We start from the raw sequence: 26,821 nt of genomic DNA, 5'->3' as shown, positions 1-26,821 counted from the left end.
TAACAGATAAGTTCTGAGAATCCTATTGTAAACTACAGAGCAAATCTGTTCTCTGATGTATATCTTGTGCCTTTTCTTCTTTTCCAACTTTGAATGGCTGCCCCCATGGCTACACAGCAGCTTGTTTATATAAACTATAGTAGAGTTTCTGAAGCAAACACAACAGTTTTACCAGTGCAGGGCAACAGTACATTATATTATCATTCCTTTGTAACACATTAATTTTTTGGTGTTACTGTTCCTCTAACCTAGGGTTTATACTGCCCCTTTAAGCCAGTCATACACACCAGAGACCTCTGGGATCCAAAGAAGAAAGCCAAACGAAAAAGCCGTGGCACATTTCACATGGGCCAGTATTTTATATGGTGACATCCATGATCCCACAATGCCCCAGTGGAATCACGGAGCCTTGCATTTCTCAAAACTACTGGTTCTGTACAAACGTTCCTATTTAAAGCAATAAATAGGAAATTGTGGGACATTTCTCCATGGAATGAAACATACAATTGAATACAAAGTACAGTAGCTCAGGTTACACAATGTGCTTCCGTGACAGGAGACTTTGAGAACCGATAGGACATATTGTATCCACCCTTATTCAACAACTTATAAACTAGAATAACATATACAGTACATTTGTAACAATCTTGCTAAACAGCATGATCTTTTGGCTGACTCAATGTAACCCAAAGAATAGCGGAAGGATGGGGCTGTGCACTTGATTTTTTCCCGGGGTTGTAAAAAAAATTATAATAATATAAAGAAAAAAAAAATTATGTTTTCTTCAAATGAATGGTAGCGACCATAATGATATCCTCAGTTGAGGCATTTAAACATAAATCATTACAGTTAATTTATGCTTAAGCACCAAAGATGCTCTTTTACTGAAGTCTATAGGGAATGCACGAATAAAGGTTATTACACATGCACTATTAACAATTAAAATAGAATAGATATTTTGTACACACATAATCAGCTAGGGGAACATGCATTTTTCTCTATTTCAAGGGAAAAATTCGTAGTAACCATTCACAAAAAAAGGCCAGATTTAATCTATAATAAATATCAGCGGTGGTAAATGTGTGGGATGAATTATTTAAAAAGCTTGTTCTAACAATTTTTTCCCCATTTTCCTAGGAAATTAATTGGATTAGCACGACTGTACCATTAGGTAGCATGCACCTTCTCAAAATAAATATACATATCCAGGCGATTGCACATTTTAAAGGCTGACAGAGAGACAAATACCAGAGTAGCAAGATGACTGCATGAAGAAAAGCAAATTGTAGGTCCTTTGAACTTTTCTGTTTTCAGAGGTAGAATAGAATTGAAATTATACCCAGGGAGACTGCAGCATGCAGTGCAATTAGAATCACAAAAGCCTTGAAAGCACATCGCAGATTATAACAAAAGCCTATGTTTTCTCTAATCGTGTAATGTCAACAAGAGCGCCTAAAAGCCAGGCAATCTGTAGATTTAGCCTTTTTCAGTGCAAAGGGCTCAATTATTGGCTTGTATTATACTTATAAAGTAAAATTATACAGAGTAGCTTAATAGTAATAAATACAGCCGTGCTTATCAGTAATGTAAGTGCAAGGCCTAGTGAGCTGCATGGGATAAATGACATCATTCTGGTCATGTTATGAATTAATCAATGCTCTTATTGAGATGCGGTTTATAGGGTAGATCAAGTGCAGCGATTATGCTTTGCATTTATAAGTGTTGCAGGGGGAATGTAGAAGTGCAGAAAGAAAGGCATTCTTATGGTTTCTAGAAGCAGACAGAGGAGTTTATTTAACCAGTGCTGTACCAGGAAGGGCCTAATGCTTTGCAGCTGCTGTAAAGTTAGCAGTCTGAGATCCAGCATCTTGCAGAGACTATTCAAATGCACATGGAGAGAATATCGAATTCATGTTGAAAAGGCTACAGTCTATTATAAAAACCTCTAAACTCAAATGGATTTTAGACTACAAGAATTGTTAAGAAATTACTTACTGATTCTTCGTGCGGTGCTCGAATTCTCCTCCCTGGCTATCTCCTATAGAAGGCAGGGAGGAGAAATCGAGGGCCGCACGATGGATCGTCGCCCTGTCAGAAGAGGAGCGCATGCAGAGAATCGGTAAGTAATTTCTTAATAAAAGCTTTGCAAATTAAAAGTTTAAACTGTGTTGGTGGTTTTTTTTTCGTTAAAAAGAAGAAAAAATTTTTTTTTCAAAATGGTATTTGGAGTCTTGAAGCTCAGTAATTTAGGTGCAGACTCTAAAATGTTACAATTTTGCAACATTTAGTTGATACATTTCTCAGCAGCATCTCTGAGTATTAGCAACTATTGTATCAATTCTAACAGCTGCCTGTAATGAAACCCAGGAATTCAGCTCAGCAGGGAGAGATAAGAAATGTATCAACTAAATGTATCAATTTAGAACAGTTTACACAGGGTCGGCGAACCCCATCCTCCCAGGGCTGCTTCAGAAGGTGAAAAAAAAAAAAAAAAAAAAAAAAGACACTTGACACTTCAATATTAGAAAAACGGTGACACATAGAAAATAGGAAAAAAGTCATTATTTCTGGTGATCTAACTGAAAACAACTAATTGTTTGAAGGTGAACCACCCCTTTAAAAACTGTTTAGGGTACAATAATGGGTCAACATGTGTGTACTCATGCTCACAATAAAAACCAGCAGCTGTGATTAAAAGATACTGAATTTGATTCCGTCTACAAAAAGTTAAGAAACTTAACAAGGACTAAAAATTTCAATTAAAATACTTTTCACAATGACTATATTGGAATGACCAAGATATATATTCAAGTGTCATCTACAGTATTAATAGAGAACAGTGGTATACATAAATATCAGACTGGAGCTTTATATTATATAGACAGTCAATGGACACAGAATGAAGAGGGTTAAAGGGCATTGTTCACAAGAGCTAACAGTCTAAAGAGAGGAGTATTGCTGCTAAAATAAGTGGATAAGTTAGGCGGCAGCCATACTTGTTTAACAGCCTAAAGGGGAGGAGCTTGTAAATAAACATAGAGCTACACACACCTTTATCATAAATGCCAGGAGGAAGATTTTAATATCCCTGGTAAGGGAGCTCCTTAGATTAGTCAAACCCAAAGCTAAAGCCTATAGAGAATGTTTGGAATGATGATTTTGGTTACGTTGTAACAGGTAAGTTTAGTGTTAAGCAATGGCTAGGACTGAATGATATAATGTGACTTGTGTTGTGCGGTACTTTGGAAACAAACATGTGAATATCAGTGCTCAGGAACAGATGTTGCTTGGGCCTTATACTTTGTATCACAGAAGGGATTTAAAGGATTGCTAAACACTGAGTTTTAAAGAGAAATCTGCAGGAAGTGTGCATAAAGGTTACACTTATAATCTAATTTGTGCTGTCCATACATATTTAAGGGTCTGCCCACACAAGCATATTCGGGGAAATTAGTCGCCCCATTGCCCCGAACTGCCTTCCCCCTGCCTAAAATGAAAATAGCCTGGGGGAAGGCGCGCGCAGCGCTTCGCTTTCCCGAAGTCGCCTCAAGAGGAAACTTCGGGCTACTTCGGAAAACGAAGCGCCGCGAGTGCCATGCTGAAGGCTATTTTCATTTTAGCCGGCGGAGGGCAGGGGGAAGGCAGTTTGGGGAGATAGTCGCCCCGAAGAAGGGATTTGTCGATGGGGCGACTAATCTCCCCGAATCTACTCGTGTGGCCAGACCCTGCAGTAAGGTCACACCAGGAAATTTGGGGGGGTTTAATCGCCCCGGCGACTAATCGTCTCTTCTTTGGGGCGACTAATCTCCCCTTCTTTTGGGTGACTAAAAGAAGAGGCGATTAGTCGTCCCCCAATCTCACAGTGAGACATTACCTTAAATGATCCACGTTACACAGAAACAAGTACCAGGTTTTATAGAAAACTCACTGAAAATAGTTCTAATCCAACCTACTGCCCCAGGTTAAACTATAACTCACAGCTGTCATTGTACAACAAAACCAGGGGACATAGCATGGTGGTATGTTTATATCTGTAGGTACCATAATCCCTAAATGCATCTGTATGCTGTGATTATTCAGATGGACTACAACTCCCAGCATCCTCCAGCAACCATTTAAATGTTAAACCATAGGGGGCACTAAGTTTGGAAGATGTGCTGTGGGGGAGCTGCTGGCGCCGGGTAATGGGGTCTGCTGGGCAAAGGGCACAATACAGGCTCCTAGAGACACAAAGGCCTCTTCTCCAGCAGCAGCAGCAGCACCTAACCTCACCCCCTCCCTCTTGTACTCACTTTGCCTGGGCTTCGTCAAGGCTCTGGTCAGTGATAGTCATGATCTGTTGCAATATGTCGCCGATATCCTGTTTCCGGGGCTCCCCATTGTCCGCTGGGGGGTCGTGCATAGAATGAGGAGTGAGAGTTTGGGGTCCCCCATGGATGGGGAGTCCTGGAATCCCCACCCCCCTGGCCTGCATCAGCCTGCCTTGTTCATCCATCTGAGCAGCAGCGACTAATCGCTCGCCTCCTGTTTTTATGTCTTTCTCACTTGTCCCCTCAGCTCTGTCTCCTTGTGCAACTCCCCCTGCCCTTCATAGAAGTCTCCTCCTGCCCCGCCGAGTCCCTTCCTGCTCTACTGGTCGCTCTTCCACCATGCGATCTGCTTGCGAGGAATTCGTCTGCTCTCCCAGCAGCGCCTATGAACCCGTGTATACAGATCGCTCCCCTCCTCCTCGCGCACACACTTCCTTTCTCCTCCTCCTCCTCGGCCAGATCGCTCTGGGTTGCGCCGGCTAAATGGCTAAAAGCTCGGACACAATCGCGCAATCCCGCTTCGCGTTTTTTTTCTGAGATCCCTAAAAAGAGCCCGTAGCGCTGTATTGAGGAGTGTAAAATGGTGAATAGTTCGGGAGGGGGAGGAGAGAGGGAGGAATGTTCTTGTCCTGCCTCTCCCCTTTCTTAGGGAATATCATAGCTCACTGCTGCCCCCTCTCAGCTACTCCCTCGTCTTTCACTGGCTTGATCAGTCTGTCCCCTCCTGCTGCCCGCTGACCACCTCTGACCCTTTATAATGCTGGTGTACTACAACTCCCACAATGCCTTTCTGCCCTAGCGTCAGTCTCCAGGCCTGGATTTGTGGAAAGACCACCTAGGCCCAGGCTGCAGGATTTTAGAGGGCGGCATGCTGTCCAACCACTCTCACATTGGTTCACATAGGGTTGCCACCAGGCCGGTATTTTATAAGGTAAAACACCTGCCAAGGCCAGGGCCAGTATTACAAATTTACCGGCAATGTAGCTGCCGGTAAATTGTAATATCCCTAACTAAAGCCCTTGGCCCGCCCCAATCTGCTCAAAAGTTACCTTTTTTTCTGCCGCCTGGCCATTCACACGTGTGACCCTGCCCCCTTTGACATCACACCACACCCCCTTTGATGTCAGACCCCACCCTTTTTTTACCGCCCCCAGCACCGGCCTATTTTTTTAAATTTCCTGTGCGCCAGTCACCATTGCTCTGGTCCTGATGATGAAAATTTGCAAGAATAATGGGGAGGGGACAGGGGCAACGAACAGCAGTGGGCCTAGGGGCGCCTATAAGAACCTATTCTCAGTACTATTATCTTCCTCTCCTCACTCGGGTCCTTTTACTAAAGCGCGGTAAAGATATGCGCACAAAATATAGAAAATTTGTCGCCAAATATGTTTTTGCCAGTTTACTAACCTGCGGTAAATATACATTTGCGAATTTTCTTGCACAAGAAAGACTGTGTTGCTATTATCCTGAGTTATATGAAATATTGTAATGAAACAAATTAAATAATTTGATCATGATATTTTGGGAGTTGATGGGCAGAACCGTATTACTTATTCTGGCCTATTCCCTGCATTTGTGTTTGACCAGAATTTCAGCATCCAAGGAAAGCCAAGTGTTCCATGGAGAATACAGTGTTCAGCTGACACTCACCTGCTTTTAGCGATATTATTGCATGGTCTCATCTCAATAAGAAGTCACCCACCTGACTTAAAATCAAAACGATATCTAAACCCAATCTCAGCAAACAGAAAACAAAATAATGCTATTTAAGTTTATGGCACCTGATTAAAAGAATTTATGAATAAAGGGAACATCTGGTAATTATGAAATACATTTAATTGGCCTGCTATTTGTTAACTAGTCACAGCAGTTATGTGTAGGCTTCCTTTATATATGACATACATTTTGTGCATCTATGTGCATAGATACATGTGGTACATTCTGCTTTATGAGAACAAGATTATAAATATTATGCTGGTTGAAGTGTTTGAATGCTCACAAAGTATGACATGGCATCTAGGTGCACATACTCCAGGCCTTCAGCATAGGGTGGTAAACTGATAACTAGGATGCTGACACACTAAGAGGCACATTTACTAAGGGTTGATTATCGAGTGTTACTTAACCCTCGATATTCGACCATCAAAGTAAAATCCTTCGACTTCGAATATCGAAGTTTACGGATTTACCGCAAATATCGAAGGAAAAATCGCTTGATCGAACGATTAAATACTTCGATCGAACGATCGGATAGTTGAACGATTTTTACTTTGAAACGTTCAAATCAAAGTCGAAGGTCAAAGTAGCCTATTCGATGGTCGAAGTACCCAAAAAAATACTTCGAAATTCAAAGTATTTTATATTCTTGAGCTTAGTAAATCTGCCCCATAGACTCACACACAGACAGGGGCAGTTAAAAGTAGGTTAAATACATATTTGCGAGGTAAATTCTTTATTTTAGGATGTTATTAAATGTAGGGTTGTGTAGATTTCAGGCCATCCCTACACAACTTTCTTGTCTTGCTTTATTGGGGCAGTCAATGAGAGAAACTATTACATGCTGGATTATAAGCAATCATTGGTCCCGTTTGGAGAGGGCCCCAAAGTGTTTTGAGTGTCATATCATTGCCTTTGCGCAATATCCAAAGACTTTGTTACACAGCTACATATGTTTCAGCAAAAAGCATCTTTGGTCTACAAATGTAAACAGTTGAGCCTCTGGGGTATACTTCCCTGATGTGCTCCATCTGCCCAGTGGTCTATTGTAGCAAAGAGCAGGTGTTCACGCTGGAAATGTGATCATTTACCATGACCTCCGCCCACCTCACTTCATTTAAGGCAAAGGAATCAAAACAATTACCAGGACTGTGATACTTGAAGCTTTGTATTATATGACCACATCAATGCCTTTCTCTGATTCCTTCTTTTTTTTTTTTTTTCCTTGCTTACTATTCTTATATTTATATAAGATATACTGATATCACCAAACCTTTCCAGAAAATCCACAAATCCCGGTCATTTGCATATAATAGCTGTAAGACTCTTCTCCTGCCTCTTCTGCTAAGTTCCTGCGCAGGCGCGCTCTTCCGGGTCTTGACGCTTGTGTCCAGTGTCAGCAGGCGCGTATTCGACTTTTGGCGCCAAGAAACCCCTAAAAGGCACAGTCTCCATTTTGGAATTTGCCCAAGCTGGTTCCAGTTTATCTGTTCTTGCCAAAGTGTTTTTGATCCTGTTTGTGACTGCGATTCCTGACGCCTGTCTTGAACTTCTTGCCTGACTCTGACTATGTCTTCTCTAAATCCTTGCCGGTACTTAATTTACAGACTTCTTACTCACTCCTTGACGGTTTCCGCAGCAGAAAGCCCGGGGTCCCAAAAGGGTGAACACCGGAACCCACAGGGTAGCCCTTTGCGTCTGAAAGTACCACTGCTGAACAAGGTTCCTGATAACGTGGTCGTTACAATAGCATTATTGTACATATTATAAACATTATTACCACAACGTATTCAGAAAAAAGTCACAAGCAGAACATTATGTTTTCTATAATTAATTGTGTATTATCAGTATACGTATGTGGGATAACGCTCAGTGCATCTCATTGTAAAATATACGGCTATCAGGAATTACGGATGACCATTCGAATACAGAAGGGCATAGACTACATTCCCTAATGTAGGTCATAGATATTCAAGGTAACTTCTAATATCCTTGACAATAACAAACAGCACTTTTTCCCACAGTACATAGTAACATAAAAAATAACCAGTTGATCCATCTTGTCTGACTAGTAAAAAAGTGCTTAATTCTATTTGTGATGCCTTTCATATTCCTTTAATATAAATGCCATTTTTGACAAAAAGAAACAATATTAAATATATGAAATTGTACTTTAAGATAGGTAACCTGTTTGCCCCTGCTATATGTCTTGGAATTCCACTGTGTGCAACCCTATTGCTGTACAGCTTTTGGGAATTCCATTGTAATGAATTTATAGCAGTTGGGACTTCACACTGAACATACCTGTTAAGGTGGCCATAGACGTTAACATTTTTAAAAGATTGTTTCCTTATCGTAGGACCAAGCTTTTCTTGAAACAATCTTTTAAATGTCCAAAAAGACAGTTTCAAGTGATATAGTCTAGCTGGATCCAAGAAAACTGTGGGTAGCTGCCTAGCCCTGCAAACAATTGAACAATGGATACATTTCACTGTGACTGATGAAAAAATCTGCCCATTAGATTTTCTGACCGATGTCAAACAAAAATTAGTTAAATGCACAATCGTTCTGTGCCGACTAACCTCACTTAATTTGACCGACATATCAAATTGCACTAAAATCAGTCGATAAAGGAACAGTAACAACAAAAAATGAAAGTGTTTTAAAGTAGGATTCGGCTTGGGATTCGGCCAGGATTCAGCCTTTTTCAGCAGGATTCGGATTTGGCCGTATCCTTCTGCTTGGCTGAACTGAATCTGAATCCTAATTTGCAGGCGGGGAGAGAAATTCCGTGACGTTTTGTCACAAAACTGTATAAATCTTTTGAAAATATTTTTTTTACCATAGCACATAATACAAAAGCAAGAAATATAAATTCTACAATGTATTCACTAATTATTATGTCATTACAGTTTCCATAAATGCCAGCTTGCAACACTGCAATGAGAGTGGTATAAATAATACCGCCACATGAGGATTAGTGACGTTGGGCACTGATGTTGGGGATCTGGTCTGCCTTGCAGTTAGCATTCTAATTCCCACAGATGGTAAATTGGGTTGAGATCTGGATCTGTGCAGGCCAATCAAGTGCTTCCACTAACAAATCCCCAGCCCTCAAGCCCCACCCCAGATCCCACCCACACCACAGTTAAAAGACCACACAGACATCAGTGCTAAAAAATGGTAACACCTCGCCCACACAAGTTATAAAAAGCCATTGATGGTCACCAAAAAAATTGGTGGTTAGGGCCCCCTACAAGTTAAAAATCAAAATGGTGACTAGGGCTCTCCTCATAAAAGTTATTTTAAAAAAAAAACATTGGCTCCTGGGCCCCTCATAAAAGTTATTTTAAAAAAAAATGTTGGTTCCAGGGCCCCCTTACAAGTTAAGAAAAATAGAATATTTTAAAAAAAAAACAGTGGTGGCAGGGGCCTATATACTTTGTTGGCTAGGGGTTTAAAAAAAATAAAAAAAACACATTTGTGTTTAGTAGAACTGAACTCGTGGCTTTAGGACTTCAAGTTTGCCTTCTTTCGTGACTTTGGGTCTTTTCGCTGTTTCAGGACTTCAAGATCGGCTCTTTTCATGATTTCGTGTCTCTTCACAGCTTCAAGACTTCAACTTCGGCTCCTTTCGTGGCTTTGGGTGTTATAGCGGCTTCTGGCAGTTCAGGTCTTCGGCTCCTCCGGACTTCGTCGGTTCAGGACTTTGGAAGAGGCGCGGCTTCAGCGCTGTCAAGGGGGGCTATTTTGAAAAGTGCAGCACTGCCAGGCCCCCTTTAGGCCCAGGCCCGGTACAGGAGTTCCCCTTGTGCCCCCCTGAAGTTACACAAGAAAAAATGAGTAAAAACTTTACAACGTTTTCATGCTGTTTTTTACACATCGAAGCATGGCGATATGTGGTGTATTAGCCTACTGTTAACACAGCATAATAAATATGCCCCTTAGCGTAAGGGCACACCTGGCAATTCAGGGAGATTTATTCGCCTGGCGACTAATCTCCCCGAACGGCTTCCCCCTGTCTTCCACTGGCTATAATGAAAAAACGCCTGCGGCATGGCACGTGCGGTGCTTCGTATTTCAAAGTTGTGACTAAATCTCAGCGAATCGCCAGGTGTGCCCTTTCCTTACAGTTCTACACCTAATGCTAAGGATTACACATGGTGATGCTAAACTTGTGTGATCCTAAAATTTACATACTTATATACCATGATGTTGTCATATATATATATATTACATCAGTGATAAAACATTTGTAATGTTAGTAGAGTTCACTATATCAGTAATTTCCTTGTTTGGTTCTTTACAGTCACATATATTGTTTCTGTTGTGTGTGACACAGTGTTTATTCTTTCTTTTGCTAATAGATAAAGGATTATTGTATAATGATAAGGTAATGATTGGCTATTGGCAGAATTAGTGCTGTTTGTTTGTTGGATTAGGACGGTGCATGAACTAACTGATAAATCCCCCCCTGTCAACCCTGTTATCTCCTCATTTATTTTTCTTAGGTTTTCAAGATGTTAGCTTTATCAGTTATGGTGTGAAGGGGGGAAGTGACCCTCACAACTGTTGATTTACACTTGAAATAAAACAGATCAAGGGGGAGGGCGAATGAAAACAAAAAGGCGGGAGAGAAAGCCACCTCCCTAGTTTGTTCAGGGCTCCGTGTTAAAACATGGGGACACCAAACAGTCAGGGACAAAAGAACAGAGACAGCAGGCTCAGTGGCAGCTGGGGACCAAGGAGGGGGTCCTTACTGTGTGCAATTTTAATAAGTGTGCAAAACTGTTTTGGGGATCCAACTCCCAATTACTCATTGTTCTGCTGCTGCACAGATGTGTAAGGGTGCAGAATGGAACAGCTAATGTGTAAGACAGGATCAGAGAGAAAATGGCCTCATGTAATGTGCATGATGTGCTCTAAACTCTGCCAGGAGAATATATTTATATACCACCTATTGTAATATATAAAATTATAGGAGCCATTTTTTTGCACTTTTCTCCCTGCATCCTGCATTGTGTAAGTTGTCGCAGGCCTCTGTACTCTGGTTTGGCCTGTGTTAGGCTGAACAGGGGCCTGCCTTTCAACAGGGGCAGACGGGGAAGGCACAAACAGTCAATGGTGGAACTACCAGGGGATGCAATTGCACCCAGGTTCGCGCCCACTTGGGGCCCGTTGGATGCTCGCTTTGACACAAATCCAGCATACAAAATTTGCTTTTAGGAGGAGGTGGGGGCTCAGATGCATGGCCTGCACCTGAGCCAAGGAATTCTGCCCCCCCCCCAGTTGCGAGCACCACCAAACCATAGACCGGTGACCTTGGTTCCCAGTGGAAAAACTGGGAATGGGTTCTTTCCTACCTGGACACCATCAGCTCAGTTGCAATGCTGAAACAAGGTATGCTGTTGGTAAGGAGAAGGGGTACAGTGTTAGGAGTGTTTGGGTCCGTGAGACACAGGTCACACTACTGCTCTGTAAGTAAAGCATCAATGTAGTTTTTCCAGTGCTCCGTTTCATAAATGGGCACTGTGGGTTGAGTGTAATTCATCAGACGAGGCTATTGATATGCAGGCTGATCCAAAACTCACTGGATCAGCGAGTCTTTTGGGTTTGAGTTGAAATCTGGATAACTGTTGTAGCCTTGGGTTGGTTGGGTGTCAGACTGGGGAAGTGCACTTCTCCTCTTCTCCTGAAGATTGCCAGTCTAGGAACCAGAAGCACACGCAGAAGTAGTGTATCGCAGATTAGGTTCGAGTATACATTACGGTTGGATGTGGGTTAAGTTTTTCCTGACCCACACGTCACTAGAGCAGGCTGACTGACAGAATGTTGCTGTGTGCAATTTGCAAGTATCGGGCATTTTGACTAAAACTAAAAGGGATAGTAAGGATTATGGCAAACTAGGCATTTTGGCCAAAGCACCTAGTGGCAGATTTCCAAATATTCAACATGTTTTCCCCACAGAACTTTAAAATAAAAATAGTGCTCAAATATTCAAATGTTTGAATATTGATGAAAAGTCCTGAACAACAATTATTTTCTAAATGTGTTTTTCCTCTACTTAATACATTTCCTTGTTTGTTTGTTTTTTTTGCTTAAAAGTGAGCAATGTCACTGAACATGTTTTAATAATGGCATAATAGATTATTATTATTAATACTATTAATAATAATAATAATAATAATAATAATACATATTTTCTTATAATGTATATTATATACAGGAATGTTTTGCTCTGCAGGAAACTTACTTTTTTTAATACATTTCCTTGTTTTTTTCTGCTTAAAAGTGAGCAATGTCACTGTACATTTTTAATAATGGCATAATAGATTATTATTAATAATAGTATTATTATGAATAATAATAATAATAATAATAAAAATAATAATACATATTTTCTTATTTTCATATAATGTATATTAAATACAGGAATGTTTTACTCTGCAGGAAACGTACTTTTTTTTTTAACCCATTTTTCTTTTTAGCCCTATGTTAAAAACAGGGAAAAGGTTTGGGTTTTTTCCAAGTGAAAATCTGCCCCCTAGTGTGACATTTCCCTAAATGCAAATTCTCTACAGTGAGAATTGAATAGTGCAAATTGATCTACAGCAGAAAAACAGTGTAAGGGCCCTTACGCACTTGCGTCCCCCTGCAGTTGTTCCTTTGTGTGTTCCACCACAGGGGAGCTCAGAAACAAACTGTGTTAAAGGCCCTTAAAAGTGCTGTAAAAGAAATTGCATATTTATATACTTGCGTATTTCTTCCTACACATGATTTTACCCATCCATTATTTAAAAAATGTCAGCAGTATTTATAAACAACTGCATTTATTTGCTGTTATTTATATGATTCTTTTGCACCACCTCAGACCTCGGTTTACCTATTCAAGACAATGGGGAAAATAGCAGCAAAATATGTGCGACATAAGAAGCAGTATAAAAAAACAGCATTAAGAACAATATTGTGTTTTTACAATTTTCAAGCGGCCTCTCCTCTATGCCTTGAAATATGTAATTGTATAAAATCAATATACAGCAATATGCTGCATTGTACTCTGTGTAGTCAATTGCCCCAAAATGTACTTGCACCGCAATAAGTGCATTCAGTGTCATCACTAGTTGCTGTCAGCTTTTATATACCTGTAAGTTTATGCCAGATGTGAACATGTTAGCCAATATCACAGCTGTTCCAGCAGAACTTCACTGCCTCTGTAACATTCTGGGTAACTGTCATCTCTGCTCATCAGGTTTTGCAACTAGTCTGCCAAATGTTTACTATTTATAATTGCTACGGAATTATTTTGAGTTTTTGAGAGTTTTATATACATATATATTATATATATATATATATATATTGATATATTGATAAACAGAGAAGCAGATTAAATTTAACTGTAAACAGATTATAGAGCAGAGCAGTTAGACAGGAGATAAAGGAAAATCCATCCCTGCATATAGGAAGCCAAGCCATAATGGATATAGCCTCTTTAATACTGGTCTATTGCTGCATTGCTAGGGTTGCCACCTGGCCTGGCCGGTAAAAATGATGGCTCATCCCAATGTTATTAATAGGGAAAAAAGATAAATATATAGGAAGGCCGGTATTTTTTTCCAGAAAAGGTGGCAACCCTATGCATGGGGCTGATATATAAGCAAAGGTGTATAGTGCAGAGTGCCCAGGTTTTAGCTGCGTATGCTGTGTCATGTTGACAAAAGAGTGAGTGAGCTGAGTTCCTACAGCTTTAGTTCTCAAAGAATAACAAAGCCAAAGGTTATAATTGCGTTACAGTGAAAATGTTTCCTCCTCATAGTTCCTCCTCCAAATACAGCTGCACAGTTGCCATTTGGCTGGTATTTTACCAAATGAAATGGTAAAAATGATGCTTGATGCAAATGTTATTCATAGGGAAGAAAGATTAGATGCTTCATTTTTTTTTCCAGAAAAGGTGGAAACCCCAGGTGACATACAAAATAGAATAATGTCCAAAAGATCATAGTTTACTAGTGAAATGGCTGATTTGTTGTACCTGTATGTTACTTCTGTTTATCTTTGTTTTATTGGCTCCTCTCCTCTCTTATACATTTGTCAGGAACAAAACCAAAGTGAAAGACTTAGTTATGGTTCTGTGATTTGAAGCCAATCAAGTCATGGCATAACACATTTATATTCTGTCCCAAAGTATACCACTCCTTAGCATTAATAAGGTTCCAGGTCCATTCATCTTTAGGAATCATTGCTATTGTTGCTATACTCTTCAATCATTAGTTTTCCTAACCCATATATACATATGTGCAGTGTACGGGCAATGTGCAGAAATGTACTGCTGTAAAGGCAAGCAGCTTTATATACTATTGTTGTACAGTCTTTGTAACTAGGAACCAGTGAAAAATCTTTCCACCCAAACCCAACTTAAAGCTGTTTTAGAGAACTATATGTTCCCAGGTGTAAGTAGCCATATAAAGATTCCAAAGTGATCTTAAATATTATGTTGTACACCAAACAACAAATCAAAAGGCACATTAGCAGGCTGCCATAGACACAGGATCCATTGGCCAAAGTAGTTAAAAGTTCCAATTTTTATTCAAAATGTTGCAGTAAAAACATTGTGCAAACACAAATGTATTGCAAGCAGGGTGAAAGCATGGCTTTCAAGATCATTAGAGTGTAAAGGGATCAACTTACAAGGTCCGTGCATCAATATTTACAAATTTATTTGTTATGGGCGACAGTAGTGACTGTGTTTTTATGTATCTGTCTATGTAGCATTTAACTACACAATTATATTATTATTTTATTTTATCTCATTTATTATCAATTCCCTAATTGAACAGTAGAGGGGGGAAGCTACATATATGGGTATCTGGCAGAAGGCGCATTGGCTTCTTGAGGAAGTGACTAGTTTGAGTCACGAAACGCGTCAAGCCATGCTTTCACCCTGCCTGCAATACATTCGTGTTTACAAAATGTTTTTACTGCAACATATTGAATAAAAATTGGAACTTTTAACTACTTCGGCTTATGGATCCTGTGTCTATGGCAGCCTGCTAATGTGCCTTTTGATTTGTTGTTTGGTGTACCACGTGACTGGAGTGGAAAGGCTGCCTGCTAGTCGCATGAGGATCACTGCTCTCCTCTCCCAGGATTTTCCTTTTGGCGCTTCTGGTTTAAATATTATGTTTCATTTTTTAATAAATTACACTTGGCTTGCAGTATAGCTGCTAAAAATTTAGCCAACTTTAGAGTTGTTGCAATTTATGAGAAATAGTTTGTAACTATAAACCTTTCACTCTTCTCTTTCTCTCACAGTTCTCTTTCTCTCTCATTTCATTTACTTATTATAACTAATATCTAATTTACTTATGTTTTAGGTAGATTACATTTAACTAAGGCTAATTGTATTGCAATGGTTGACATATCTATGGATGCAGAATAGATAGGGCTTTGTGTGTGTGTCTGTATATATTCTGCTTGGGCCGGGATATATTTGCATATGTACATGTAGAATACACACACACAATATGTCCTTTTCAAGACCCCTGGCCTTCAGTGTAGAGCCCCCTGAGGAGTGGGGGATGGAGTATTATACAAAGAGGTAATGAGAGGGAGGGGGAGGGGAGATGTAATATGTATTAGGAGATAACAGCAGAACCTAACTGCATGGGGGATGCTGGCCTGACAAAGGCCCATATTAGAAAAAGGTGAAGAGGAGGAGGAGGGCAACAAGGGAGAATGGACAATGTTCATCAAAAGGTACATTTGAAAGATAGACCAATCTGTGAGAAGCTCAAAACCCCCATTCTGCTGAATATAGCCTCATTAACGCTCTCCCTGCCAAAAGCAAAACAATTTGCTTGAATTTTTATTGAATTATTATTCCCTCTTTCAGAATCCCCAGACAATATATCTAAATATCTCCCTAAATTCTCAGAAAACAGTCCTTCATTATCTCACCCCAGCCAGGAACACCCTGGAGAGCACTGCTTTTTAACCTCTCCACTGCCTGAAACATTGCGCAGAGCTTTCCTCCAGCTCTGCCAGAAATAGTTTTAAAACAAGTGTATGCATTAACTCTTCCATAAAACCTTTGTTGAGCATGATTTCATATTAAGGGGTTTCTTCCATAATACACTTGAAAGAAGCTTCCAGATACCAGTATTAACTGTTTAGTGAAGTGATATAGAGGGAAATCCTATTGTTCTGCAAGGAGAGATGGAATGGAGTCCAGCTCTTCAAGTCCAGGTGTGCTATTTTGTGAGCAATTGCTGTTTTTAGGTCAGAGACACACAGTCAGATTCAGGGAGATTAGTCGCCGGCGACAAATCTCCCCTTTTTCGGGGCGACTAATCTCTCCGAACTGCCTTTCTGCCGGCTAGGAAACTTCGGGCAATTCCGGAAAATGAAGCGCTCCAATTGCCATCCCGCCGGTGATTTTCATTCTAGCCGGTGGGAAGGCAGTTCGAGGAGATTAGTCGCCCAGAAGAAGAGGAGATTTGTCGCCGGTTGACTAATCTCCCCAAATCTGACCGTGTGTCTCTGCCCTTAGATGTCAGGTGAGTAAATGAATTCTCCTTTCCAAATCTGTTTCTGGCAGTGGAAAGATAAAGCGGCAATGGTCTCCAGAGAAGCTCTAGCAGTAACTGGTTAACCCTTTCACTACACTGAAGACTTTTATTCCTGTACCACTTTTTGGAAGGATAACCAAAGTGAGCATTAACCCCCTCCCTGCACAATACTAGTTTTATATTGTTACTCTGGTAAGAACTTGGCAGAAAATTACAGTGTTAAACCCATCCCTTTTAAATACAATACAGATACAAAAGATAAGTGTCACTATATTAGCCCTTTCCCTAAAGAGAGAAACCTTGCAGAGCTTTGTCCCATTTATAAATGAGCTCAAAAAGATCCTGCAGAGCTTCGCTCCATTAACTCTTACTCCTCATCCCCCTTGGCACACTTCATTAGCCACCTTGCTGAAGCTGAGATATTAATTAGGAGGGAAGGAGAGGGCTCTTCATTTTTGCATGTCTAATTAAATGGAGCAGGCATTTAATTAGGCTCTAATTACCCAAAGATAAATGGGGAGATGATACCAACCTCTTTCTGCCTTGTGGTAATTTTTATTATGCTACTTTGTGCTATGTTTTATTTGCCTTTTTCTTTTCATGGTATTTTTCTTGCAACTGTTTTTAAAATACTATTTTTTAAAGGGGATTCCCACCGCAACTGTTTTTTTCCCCATAATAAAATGTAATTCTAAGCAAATTTCAGGTGTACATGAATTGAGTATACATACTCATGATACTGCATTCAATTGTTGAGGAGCGCAGGCCAAGACTCAATGAATTCTTATAAAGCGTGCTGTACTCACGATGACGCATGTAATCGCTGAACGCAGGTGGAACACAACATGCTGCATTCCACCTACGTTCGGGGCTTACATGCGTTGTTGTGAGTCTGTGCCCATAAGAAAGAGTTGGCTGCATCTGCTCAGAGGAGTGCAGGAAAAAAAACTGGTGAGTATTGGTTTTAAAACAATATATATATATATATATATATATATATACACAGTGCTACACAATATGTTGGCGCTATATAAATACATGTTCATAATAATAATAATATATATATATATATATGTGTGTGTGTGTTAAAGAAAATAATCTGCTGTGAATTTCACCTTCTAACCATTCTTATAATGTGAGAGCTTCTCAAAGGTCTAATCTTAAAATATGGGACAAAGAAAATCCAAAACTGATTTACAAGCTCTGTGCAAGACAGTCACACCAGTATGTGGGAGTTTTCAGGTGCCATCTTTCTCCTACAGCATTTTTGCAAGTGAGCATTTACAGTTGGAAATCTACCTTGGGTATGTAATGATGGATGGCATTGAAGTTAATGATATGAGCCACATGAGCGACTGTATCTTGCAGTGTTTGGTGTTTTCTGTTCTCATTGTAAAAATGGCAGCACCACATCTGGCATTAGCTTTAACAAAGAGGAAAGCCATCTTTAAGGGGAAGGAAAGTCTAAAATAGAATAAGGCTAGAAATGCTCTATTTTGTATATTAAACATAAACATGAACTTACTGCACCACAGGCCTAATCAAACAAATGATTTATGCTTTCAAAGTTGGCCACAGGGGGTCACCATATTGTAACTTTGTTAAACATCTTTGCAAGACCGAGACTGTGCACATGCTCAGTGTGGTCTGGGCTGCTTAGGTATCGTCATAAATTATCAAAACAGCACAAGTCAATAATCTGCCAGAAGCCGATACAGCAAGACTGATTAATAATCAGAATATACAGACTGCACTGGACCCTGTGTTGTCATGTAATCAAATGTGGATTTTATAGTTTTTGTATTGTTTAATACAAACTTTCTCCCATTCTGCAAAACCAGTGGCTGCAGCAAAATAATCCTCCAAATAGAATCCCAGTTTATCTGTTTAAATCTGGCTCCATGAGCTTAGTCCCTGCAGCTGAAGTTGGAAACAGTAAAGGCAAAAATAAAATCCAAATCCAAATCTCTACACAGTCGCTGACTGCTCTACAGGGAAAAAAAACAAAGCTGCTTGAGTTTTGCATGGCTGGGAAGTAAGGTGGGGGCTCCCCCTGCTGTTCATAAGTATGATTGTTTCCCTGAAGAGCATTTAGGGACCGTCTGACAATTCCTATCCACAGCAGTAAATGAAGTGAGGGTTTCACTGCATGCAGTCAGGTATCTTATAAAAACAGTACATATTTTTTAATTAAAGTATATTTGAGATAGGTTTCTTTTTCATTAAAGAAAGTAAAAATGGGATTTTATTTTTTTGCCTTTACATGCCCTTTAAACAGTTTGTATACAATGCCCTCACACCAAAGCCAGCATGTCCTGGCTGTATAGAGTATCAGAGAGGGACAAATCGAGTACAGTTTGATACAGTGACTGAATGTGCACCTGGGACAATCCATGGAGTTAAAGGAGAAGGAAACCCCCTGGGCGCAAAAGCCCTCCCCCTCCCCTGTGTTGCCCCCCTCCCTCCTCCCCCCTGGCCTACCTGTCCCCCTGGGCAAATGCCCCTAACTTGTTACTCACCCCTCTGCGCAGGTCCTGTCCACGGAGTTCACAGTCGCCATCTTCTCCCACGCGCGTCTTCTTCCTGCTTTGACCGGCGTCTTCTGGCGCATGCGCAGTAGGAACATTTACCGGTACGGTTCTACTGCGCATGCGCCGAATGTCACGAAGTGAAATCGGAAAACTTTGTGACATTCGTTGCATGCGCAGTAGATCCGTACCGGTAGTAGTTCCTACTGCGCATGCGCCAGAAGACGCCGGTCAAAGCAGGAAGAAGACGTGCGTGGGAGAAGATGGCGACTGTGAACTCCGTGGACAGGACCTGCGCAGAGGGGTGAGTAACAAGTTAGGGGCATTTGCCCAGGGGGACAGGTAGGCCAGGGGGGAGGAGGGAGGGGGGCAACACAGCGGAGGGGGAGGGCTTTTGCTCCCAGGGGGTTTCCTTCTCCTTTAAGCAATCTAGTAGCAAATAATCTCAGAAGATATCTTTAACTGTTAAGTCAGTTTTACTCATACCTCATATACGGTGCTGAGCTATTGTTACAAAAAAAAAAAACAACAACAACATGGCAAAGGGCATCTCATTTTTTGGTCATTTTTCATTGCCCCTAGCCATTTCCCATGTTGTCCCCATATTCCTACTAAACTGGTTGCAAACAATTAAAAGATAAGGAAAAAGAAGAAATAGTTTTACAACATCTGAGGACTGCAGGTTGTAAACCATGATTGAGTAAATTTTGGATGCATGGGCATAACTACAGAGGAAGCAGACCCTGCGGCTGCAGGGGGGCCTAAGAGGTATAGGGGGCCCCATGAGGCCCAAACAATGCTCAATTTTTAACATCTATTAGTTAAACAGGACAACCTCTGGATATGTTGGGGGTCCTAAAATGAATTTGCTGTGGGGACCACTAACATCTATTTACACTACTTTGATGTGTTTTATTGGGTGTGAAAGAAGCTTTATTATTAGGATCAGATGTCTGAGTATCACTTTCGAACTGCTTTTTCAGGTCATGTGATGTGCAGTGGTTAGAGGATGGGGAAATATCATTCCTACAGATCTGGCGCTATATATATATATATATATATATATATATATATATATATATTTTTTTTTTTTTAAGTTGATTTTTTGATATCTTCTGCCAGTCACAGGGGACTCCCATTTACAGGGAATGCACAAGAGTGAAGTCTGGCTTGCTCAGCCCAACACACTGGAGAGCAGAGAAAAATGAGAGCCGCAGGGAAGATGTGCCAAGTCTGTGGTGAGCTATGCAATTTTTTTACATCAAAAGATCAGCGTAGGGTTCATTTTTTTTGCAAGAAAACCAACGCTGCGTTATTTTGGATGTGTTATTATTACGTTAACCTTTTAATGCAGCAGCTTTGTAATTGTGGTTTACCTGACTAGGTACAGACCACATTTGCAATAAACTGTCAGACCCTAGAACTGAAAACTGATCTGACAAGATAGACAAGCTTATGATTCTCTCCTTACTCTCTGGCGACTTTCTCTAGTGTACCAAAACAAGACCCTGTTCCAACGGCATGTGCTTTAAAGGGGAGCAAGAAAAAATGCTGAGCTGTCAGAATATTGTATAGAATTCTACAGTCAGGACTTTGTTTTCAAAGTTTAAAAAAAACATGGTTGAAAAGGGAACAACACACAATATTTTGCTCGGAATGTATGTGCTCAGCTGCAGGCAGGAAGTGGCAGATTCAGTGCTACCAACAAACCTGCAAAGACCTGTAGTGACAGGAACGAGTAGAGTGTGTGTGTGTTTGTATATGTGTGTTTGTGTGTGTGGTGGGTTTATATATAAAAAAAAAACATAGAAATAAATTAGAATGACGTGAGATGGAAATTCTAAGAAATGGGATTAATGGTGGAGCTGTAAACTCTAAGCAGAAAAAAGTAAAATTAAGGTAAAACTTGTAAAAAATAAAGAATTAGGTAGAAAAATACACTGGGATGAAGGATCAATGTGATAGTTAGCAATATTCATATCAGAAGGAAGAGGTAGTGTCAGTGGGGGGAGACTGAATACTGAAAGAAAGTGGGGAGTTGGTTGGAGAGAGGAGTGTAGGTAAGAGGTAGTTACAGAAGTGGGGGTCAGTGGGAGTGACAGGGCACAGAAAGAGAAGCACAAAGAGGAAGAAAAGAGGAAGAGAATGAACGGAAGGAGAGGCGGTGAGGGGAAGTGACAGCTTACATACAGTTTAGAGAGTGAGAGAGGGACAGCTCCCAAACTGAACGACACATACAAAATATAAGGTGAGCAGACTTTTACATGTTTATCACTGGGGGAACTGCAAAGCTGTCAGGTAACTATTTATGTCAAGTTTGGTTTCTTTGTACTGAACTGTCACTGCATTGCTGGAGCTTCTCACATAGTACCATCCTCTGTTAGTGTGTGATACACGGCTGTCACTGTACAGTACCAGTTATTCATAACGCAGTGGAACTCCTTCTCCTTCATACTCTATGTATGGAAGGCTTACAGTTAGTCGAAGGTGGGAAAGAACCCGTGCCCCCTCCCTAGATCACCATACACTCTTCTTCCCCTTTTAATAATGGGAGGAGATTTGCACTATATTAGTACAAGGCTCCATGAAAGGGAATATAAACATTTGCAGCAATACTATCACTTACCGTAGTTCCAGCTTTGGATTAGCACACAAGAAAATAATCACAACTGGAACACACGATTCAGTAAGGAAATGGATTTCGATAATTTGAATTATGGGGAACTCCACACAAATACTGTATTTATGTTATGAAACAAATGTATACAGGAAAGCTACTTTTTAAAGCTGCTTTAAATTTAAATGCGCTTCGATTTCCAAAGTCGCTCGAGGTTTCCTTGTCCGGAAACGTCGGGCGACTTCGGAAACTGAAGCGCTGCGAGTGCATTGGCGCAGGCTTTTTTTCATTAAAGCCGGAGGAAGAAACGGAGAAGCAGTTCGGAGAGATTAGTCGCCCCAAAGAAGAGTCGCCAGGCGACTAAATCTCCCCAAATCTCCAGGTGTGCCCTTACCCTTATAGCATCAGCAACCCCCTCCTCCCAGAGCTGCTTTAGAAAGTAAAAAATGAAATTTTACACTTACAATATCTATATTACTTTAATCTAACTGTTGGTTTTACTGGACCTTGTTAAGCTTTAGTGGCATTATAGAAATTCATACACATACTTCACCTGCCTTTTGTTATTCCTTTTATTTTCACAGGTTGAAAAACAAGGAACAGGAGAAGCCAAAACAAGGAACTAGAACAGGAAGCCAAAGTGAGAATATAATAGTGGGGCACAACTAAAGAGAGTATGCTGGTGAGAGAGTACAGAAAGTAGAGAGAAAAAACGCACAAGAGTCAGATATAAGTCACATATACAAATATATATATATACAAATATATGTAGATGAAAAACAAGTAGTTGGGAGTTGGAACAGGATGTGCGATCAAGGTAAAAATACCAAGAGAGAGTCTGCAGAGGCTTTCCTTGTGCAAAGTGAGACATCGGAACATAAAGGTGCAGAGGAAGAGTCTACAGAAACATTCAACGTGCAGGATCAAAGCTTAGAACGAGCTAATTCAGAAAAAGAGACTGCAGAAACATTTAATGCACAAGATGAGACATTAGAACAGAGAGACACAGCAAAAGTGTCCGTAGGGACATTCAGTGTGTCAGATGAGGCATCAGAACAAACAAACACAGAAAAAGTGACTGCAGAGACATTCACGGTGCGAGATGAGACATCAGACCAGACGGATACAGAAAAAGTCGAGGCATCTGAACCAGGGAGCAATAAGCCAGAGAACCAGGTGAGTTTAAAGGCTATGGCATGTACACAATAAAACTAGTTTTCATGACATAGAGGGACTGGACAGTGGATAAAAGAGTCGCATTGTCCTCCTCAGTCAGTGTTTTCACCATTTCTTATTGACATTGATCTTTGTCTTCAGGAACATCCTATGGCTGCTGGAGATGATGGTGTTTTTCAAGATGATGCAAAAGCACCTACAGATGGTTTAGAGGGGAAGCCCAGAACCTGGAGATCTGCTCCTCCTTCACCTATCAGTGAGAGACGAGGTTGTATTTTGTACTTTCTATCTATACATGTAAACATGTATATGTATATATATACACACACTCTATATTATGTGGGTGTGTGTACACCATTTTCCTATGTCCGCAATTAAAACTTAATTTTGTGGTCTTGCCCTTTAACCTACCCAGAAATACACTATTTTAGTTTGAAATCTTTTTGCCATCTTGAGTTTTAAAGCATTCTCTGACACCTTAGTTCAAATTTTGCCCAATATCTCTCTGAAGTCACACTGATTAAAGGGGTTGTTCACCTTCCAAACACTTCTTCCAGTTGAGTTGTTTTCGGATTGTTCACCATAAACCAAGATTTCCATCTTTTATTTTTTACTGTTTTCCCAAACCTGAAGTGTAAAGTTTAATGTTCCTGTCTCAGGTATTTCAGTCTGGCAGCTCAGTGATCAGAGCTGCTTTAGAAGGGGAAATATGAAACATTGCCTCATGAGGAAACTTCGGGCAACTTCGGAAAACGAAATGCTCCAAGTGCCATCCCGCCGGCGATTTAAATTTAAGCTGGCGGGAAGGCAGGGGAGGCAGCTGGGCGACTAATTTTTACCCAAATCTGCCTGTGTGCCCTGACCCATTTTAGGCATCTCCTAGTGATTATAATCACTTATCTGATACCCTGGACCAGTGCTTCATTTAGTAGAAAACTGAACCTGCCCGGGGGTACTTTTGAGCTAACACCAAAGAGTGATCCTTTTCTTCCACGTCTTCCTTCTTCAATGGCCCTCGGGCCTATGCATGCACAGTTGAGTGAAAAGGCTGGCATATGATACCAACTTGCTTTATGATCTCTCTTCAGGTTTATCTGACTCACTTCTGTCTCTTCACACTGAACAATTCCTTGACCTTCTCTCCACTGCTCAAACAAGACGCCTTGAAGAGCAGAGAGCAGAGCTGCCTCCATCACGTCCCCGGGCCAAGCGACACTTTTCTTTACCCACCTCACGCAACCTATCCCTTCCTTCAGATGAAAAAGGGCTGCTCATAGAGCTCCACCGCAGGAGGAGGGGATCATGGACTGGGAGGAGTCTCAAAAAGAAACCAGCACCTTTAAAAATACCAGCTCAAGAGGAGTTGTACAATACCATTATAGGGCATCAGGTAAGGGGAAATTGCTTTCACAAATCAGTGAGTTCCATATGTTTTCAAAGAGGAAAGTCTTGAAAAGTAAAAAGTGATATTTAAGAGATAAATCTGTGCTGTTCCAGCAACATTCTGAGCTGAAATCCATACACAGTAGATAACAGATAAGTTCTGAAGAATCCCATTGTATACCACAGTGCTTATCTGTTATCTGCAGCTTGCTTATATAAACTATAACACACCAGTTGTACCAGTGCAGGGCAATAGTACATTATAGTTTCATTACTTTAAAACACTTCCATTATTTGATGTTACTGTTCCATTAATAGTAAAAATCCAAGTCACAATGCAACTCCTCCAAATACACTAGGTATGAAAAACAATAGCTTATCTGAAAACAGTTCCATTGTGCAGTGCTGGCTCTTTCTGAACGCACTTGACCAGGCAAAATGACCTCAGGTGGCTGCCTACACACCAATATTAGGGACCGTGGTACTGACAAACACAGGTATGAAACTTCAGTAGATGAAACCCTCGTTCTTCTTCTCGTTATTCTTTTCTTCATGATATTTTGATTTTTGCCTCTGATGAAGACCTATTATGGTCAAAACGCATCGGGTTTATGTTTCATTTATATTTGTAGCTTTTGAATGAAATAAAACGATGTAAACTTTTCTTTTGCAACCTTCATCTGTTTTTGAATGTTCATTATGCGTTGGTCAGTCTGTTGGGGAGTCCCGGTAGGATTGTTATTGGGAGTGTGCTAGTGATGGGTGAATTTGTCCTGTTTGTGAAATGTCAAAAAGTTTGCGTAACGCATTGAAGTCAATGGGCATCAAAATAATTTTGATGCACGGCAATTTTGACGACTGCAACAATATTAATACACACGTCAATTTTGTCCAAATGGCCGTCTAAATAATTTTGACACAGGACAATTTTTTTGCGAGTAACTATTCTGACACATGGCAAATTTTTTTGACATGGTGGATTTTTTGACTGTGAATTTTCGCCGCATTTTCGCTCATTTATTCCCAACCCATGAAATGCAGAAATTTTTATGGCGAATTCACGCCTGGTGAATTTATTTGCCCATCACTAGAGTGCGCCTTTTAAACCTATTTGCTATTTACGCAACAATTTTACAGCTAAAAAATACACTTGTTGTTTCAGGAATAATATTTTATATAGTAGAGTGAATTATTTGTAATGTAAGTGTATAATGTATAATTTAGAAATAAAAACGACACCATAAAAATCATGTCGGAATACGTTTAAGCTTAATGGGCTTGTGGAATGATACTTTCCTAATAGAATATTAATGCCTCCTCAATCATGTATTGTTTTAGGCTCAGCGGATGGAAGACCAGCGCTGTTCTCCTCCACTCCCACAGGGTGCTGCTGATCTATTTGAGATATTATTTCGTGTTCAAGGGAATCGTTTGGATGAACAAAGAGTGGAAATGCCTCCGCCACTTGGGGGTGCCTGTTGATCAGGCAAGATGAATGAAATGTATGTGTCCCCATTTTTCTTGCTGGCAGCATTCCCTAGCCAGTCTGTAAGGTATCAGGTTGTTTTACACTGCTTTCCCTGGCATCCCATTTGGAGCACGAATAGGAAACAGAGAACCACATAAGTGGAAAAATTTATTTTTATTCTATGCTCATTTTTTAAGGTCTGATTATTTCAAAACTTTTTTTTTCCATCAAAACATTGGAGGACGTGGTAGTTTGGATTCTTAAAACATGAAACTCTTGGAAAAGGCTCTGGAAGGAAATGAAATCATTATATACAGAATGGAGGAGAATTTATAATCCTCACCAATGTGAGGATACAAATAAGAAGGATGATCTACGGAAATGAATAACCTCTTTATAAAATTCCCCATTATGAATGAATTGTATAAGAAATCAAGAAAGTTACTCAGCCTATTAATTCATGATAATGTTGACTTTCTTGTCAGTAAAAGTGGTTTGGATTTAAGTTTAATTATGAACGGGAAGTGGGTGTGTTAGGCAGGAAACATTGCCTTGTTTTAAGTGGCATTGCCCCAAGAGGGACACAAGATTTGACACTTGATTACTGCTGCAAAATCTCTTTCCTCCAGTAGCACCTTCTGCTGCATTGTTTTCATTACCCTTGTTTTAACTAAAATATATTAAAATTCTTCATCAAACCTCTACAACTTTAATATGTGCTTGTTAGCAATGTGATCAGATAATCAGTAACTAGATATACAGTTAGCTACATAAAGTGAATTTTGTATTTTGTATTGCAACATGCCCTTAGTTTACTCATTGATTCCAGTGGAAACAATAATCCTGTACAATGGTAAGGTGTTTTTTTCCATAAGCACTATTCATATTTTACCAGAAAAAAACTGCAGCTTGATTTTTTATTGTTTCCATAAAACAGTGTGTGCTTTTATGCCATGATTGCCACAGTCGTCTCAGGCAGAATCACAGAGATCAAACTCACACTTTCAGGGGCTGTACAAACTTACAGTATATTCAATAAATAGTTTTTTTTGTTGCAA

At 40.2% G+C, this 26,821-nt stretch overlaps 2 protein-coding genes across 10 annotated transcripts in view; one reads left to right on the top strand and one right to left on the bottom strand.

Annotated features, from left to right (window-relative positions):
* pbx2.S (pre-B-cell leukemia homeobox 2 S homeolog) overlaps positions 1–5,045 on the bottom strand; it is a 21,783-nt gene extending 16,738 nt beyond the window's left edge. The window contains exon 1 of one of the 3 annotated variants that reach the window (XM_018233223.2): positions 4,293–5,045. In XM_018233223.2, coding sequence (XP_018088712.1) covers positions 4,293–4,495 — 203 coding nt within the window. In that variant the 5' untranslated portion in view covers positions 4,496–5,045. The remainder of the gene's footprint in view (positions 1–4,292) is intronic. The other 2 variants (XM_018233222.2, XM_018233221.2) reach the window with 2 other exon arrangements.
* On the top strand, positions 3,159–26,821 carry LOC108700223. 7 transcript variants are annotated; one of them, XM_041575229.1, is made up of 6 exons: positions 3,159–3,177; positions 20,265–20,357; positions 22,321–22,912; positions 23,054–23,180; positions 24,001–24,302; positions 25,634–26,821. In XM_041575229.1, the coding sequence occupies exons 3-6, from the start codon at positions 22,541–22,543 to the stop codon at positions 25,775–25,777; spliced, it is 945 nt and encodes a 314-aa protein (XP_041431163.1). In that variant the 5' UTR covers positions 3,159–3,177; positions 20,265–20,357; positions 22,321–22,540; the 3' UTR covers positions 25,778–26,821. The 7 variants fall into 7 exon arrangements, with proteins under 7 accessions (XP_041431163.1, XP_018088715.1, XP_018088713.1 ...); XM_018233226.2 differs by lacking the exon at positions 3,159–3,177 and adding an exon at positions 11,105–11,426 and having other exon boundaries at positions 20,242–20,357; XM_018233224.2 differs by lacking the exon at positions 3,159–3,177 and adding an exon at positions 15,745–15,779 and having other exon boundaries at positions 20,242–20,357.

Source organism: Xenopus laevis, chromosome 8S (genome assembly GCF_017654675.1).
Source record: "Xenopus laevis strain J_2021 chromosome 8S, Xenopus_laevis_v10.1, whole genome shotgun sequence".
Lineage (NCBI taxonomy): Eukaryota > Metazoa > Chordata > Amphibia > Anura > Pipidae > Xenopus > Xenopus laevis.
This window is presented reverse-complemented; position numbering and strand designations above follow the sequence as displayed.

Bases quoted from the DNA above. Each gene is read 5' to 3' on its own strand.
- LOC108700223 (XM_041575229.1), top strand. From the start codon at position 22,541: ATGTGCGATCAAGGTAAAAATACCAAGAGAGAGTCTGCAGAGGCTTTC. The intron at 23,181-24,000 runs GTTGTATTTTGT...ATCTCTCTTCAG, and splicing joins ACCTATCAGTGAGAGACGAG to GTTTATCTGACTCACTTCTG. The intron at 24,303-25,633 runs GTAAGGGGAAAT...GTATTGTTTTAG, and splicing joins ATACCATTATAGGGCATCAG to GCTCAGCGGATGGAAGACCA.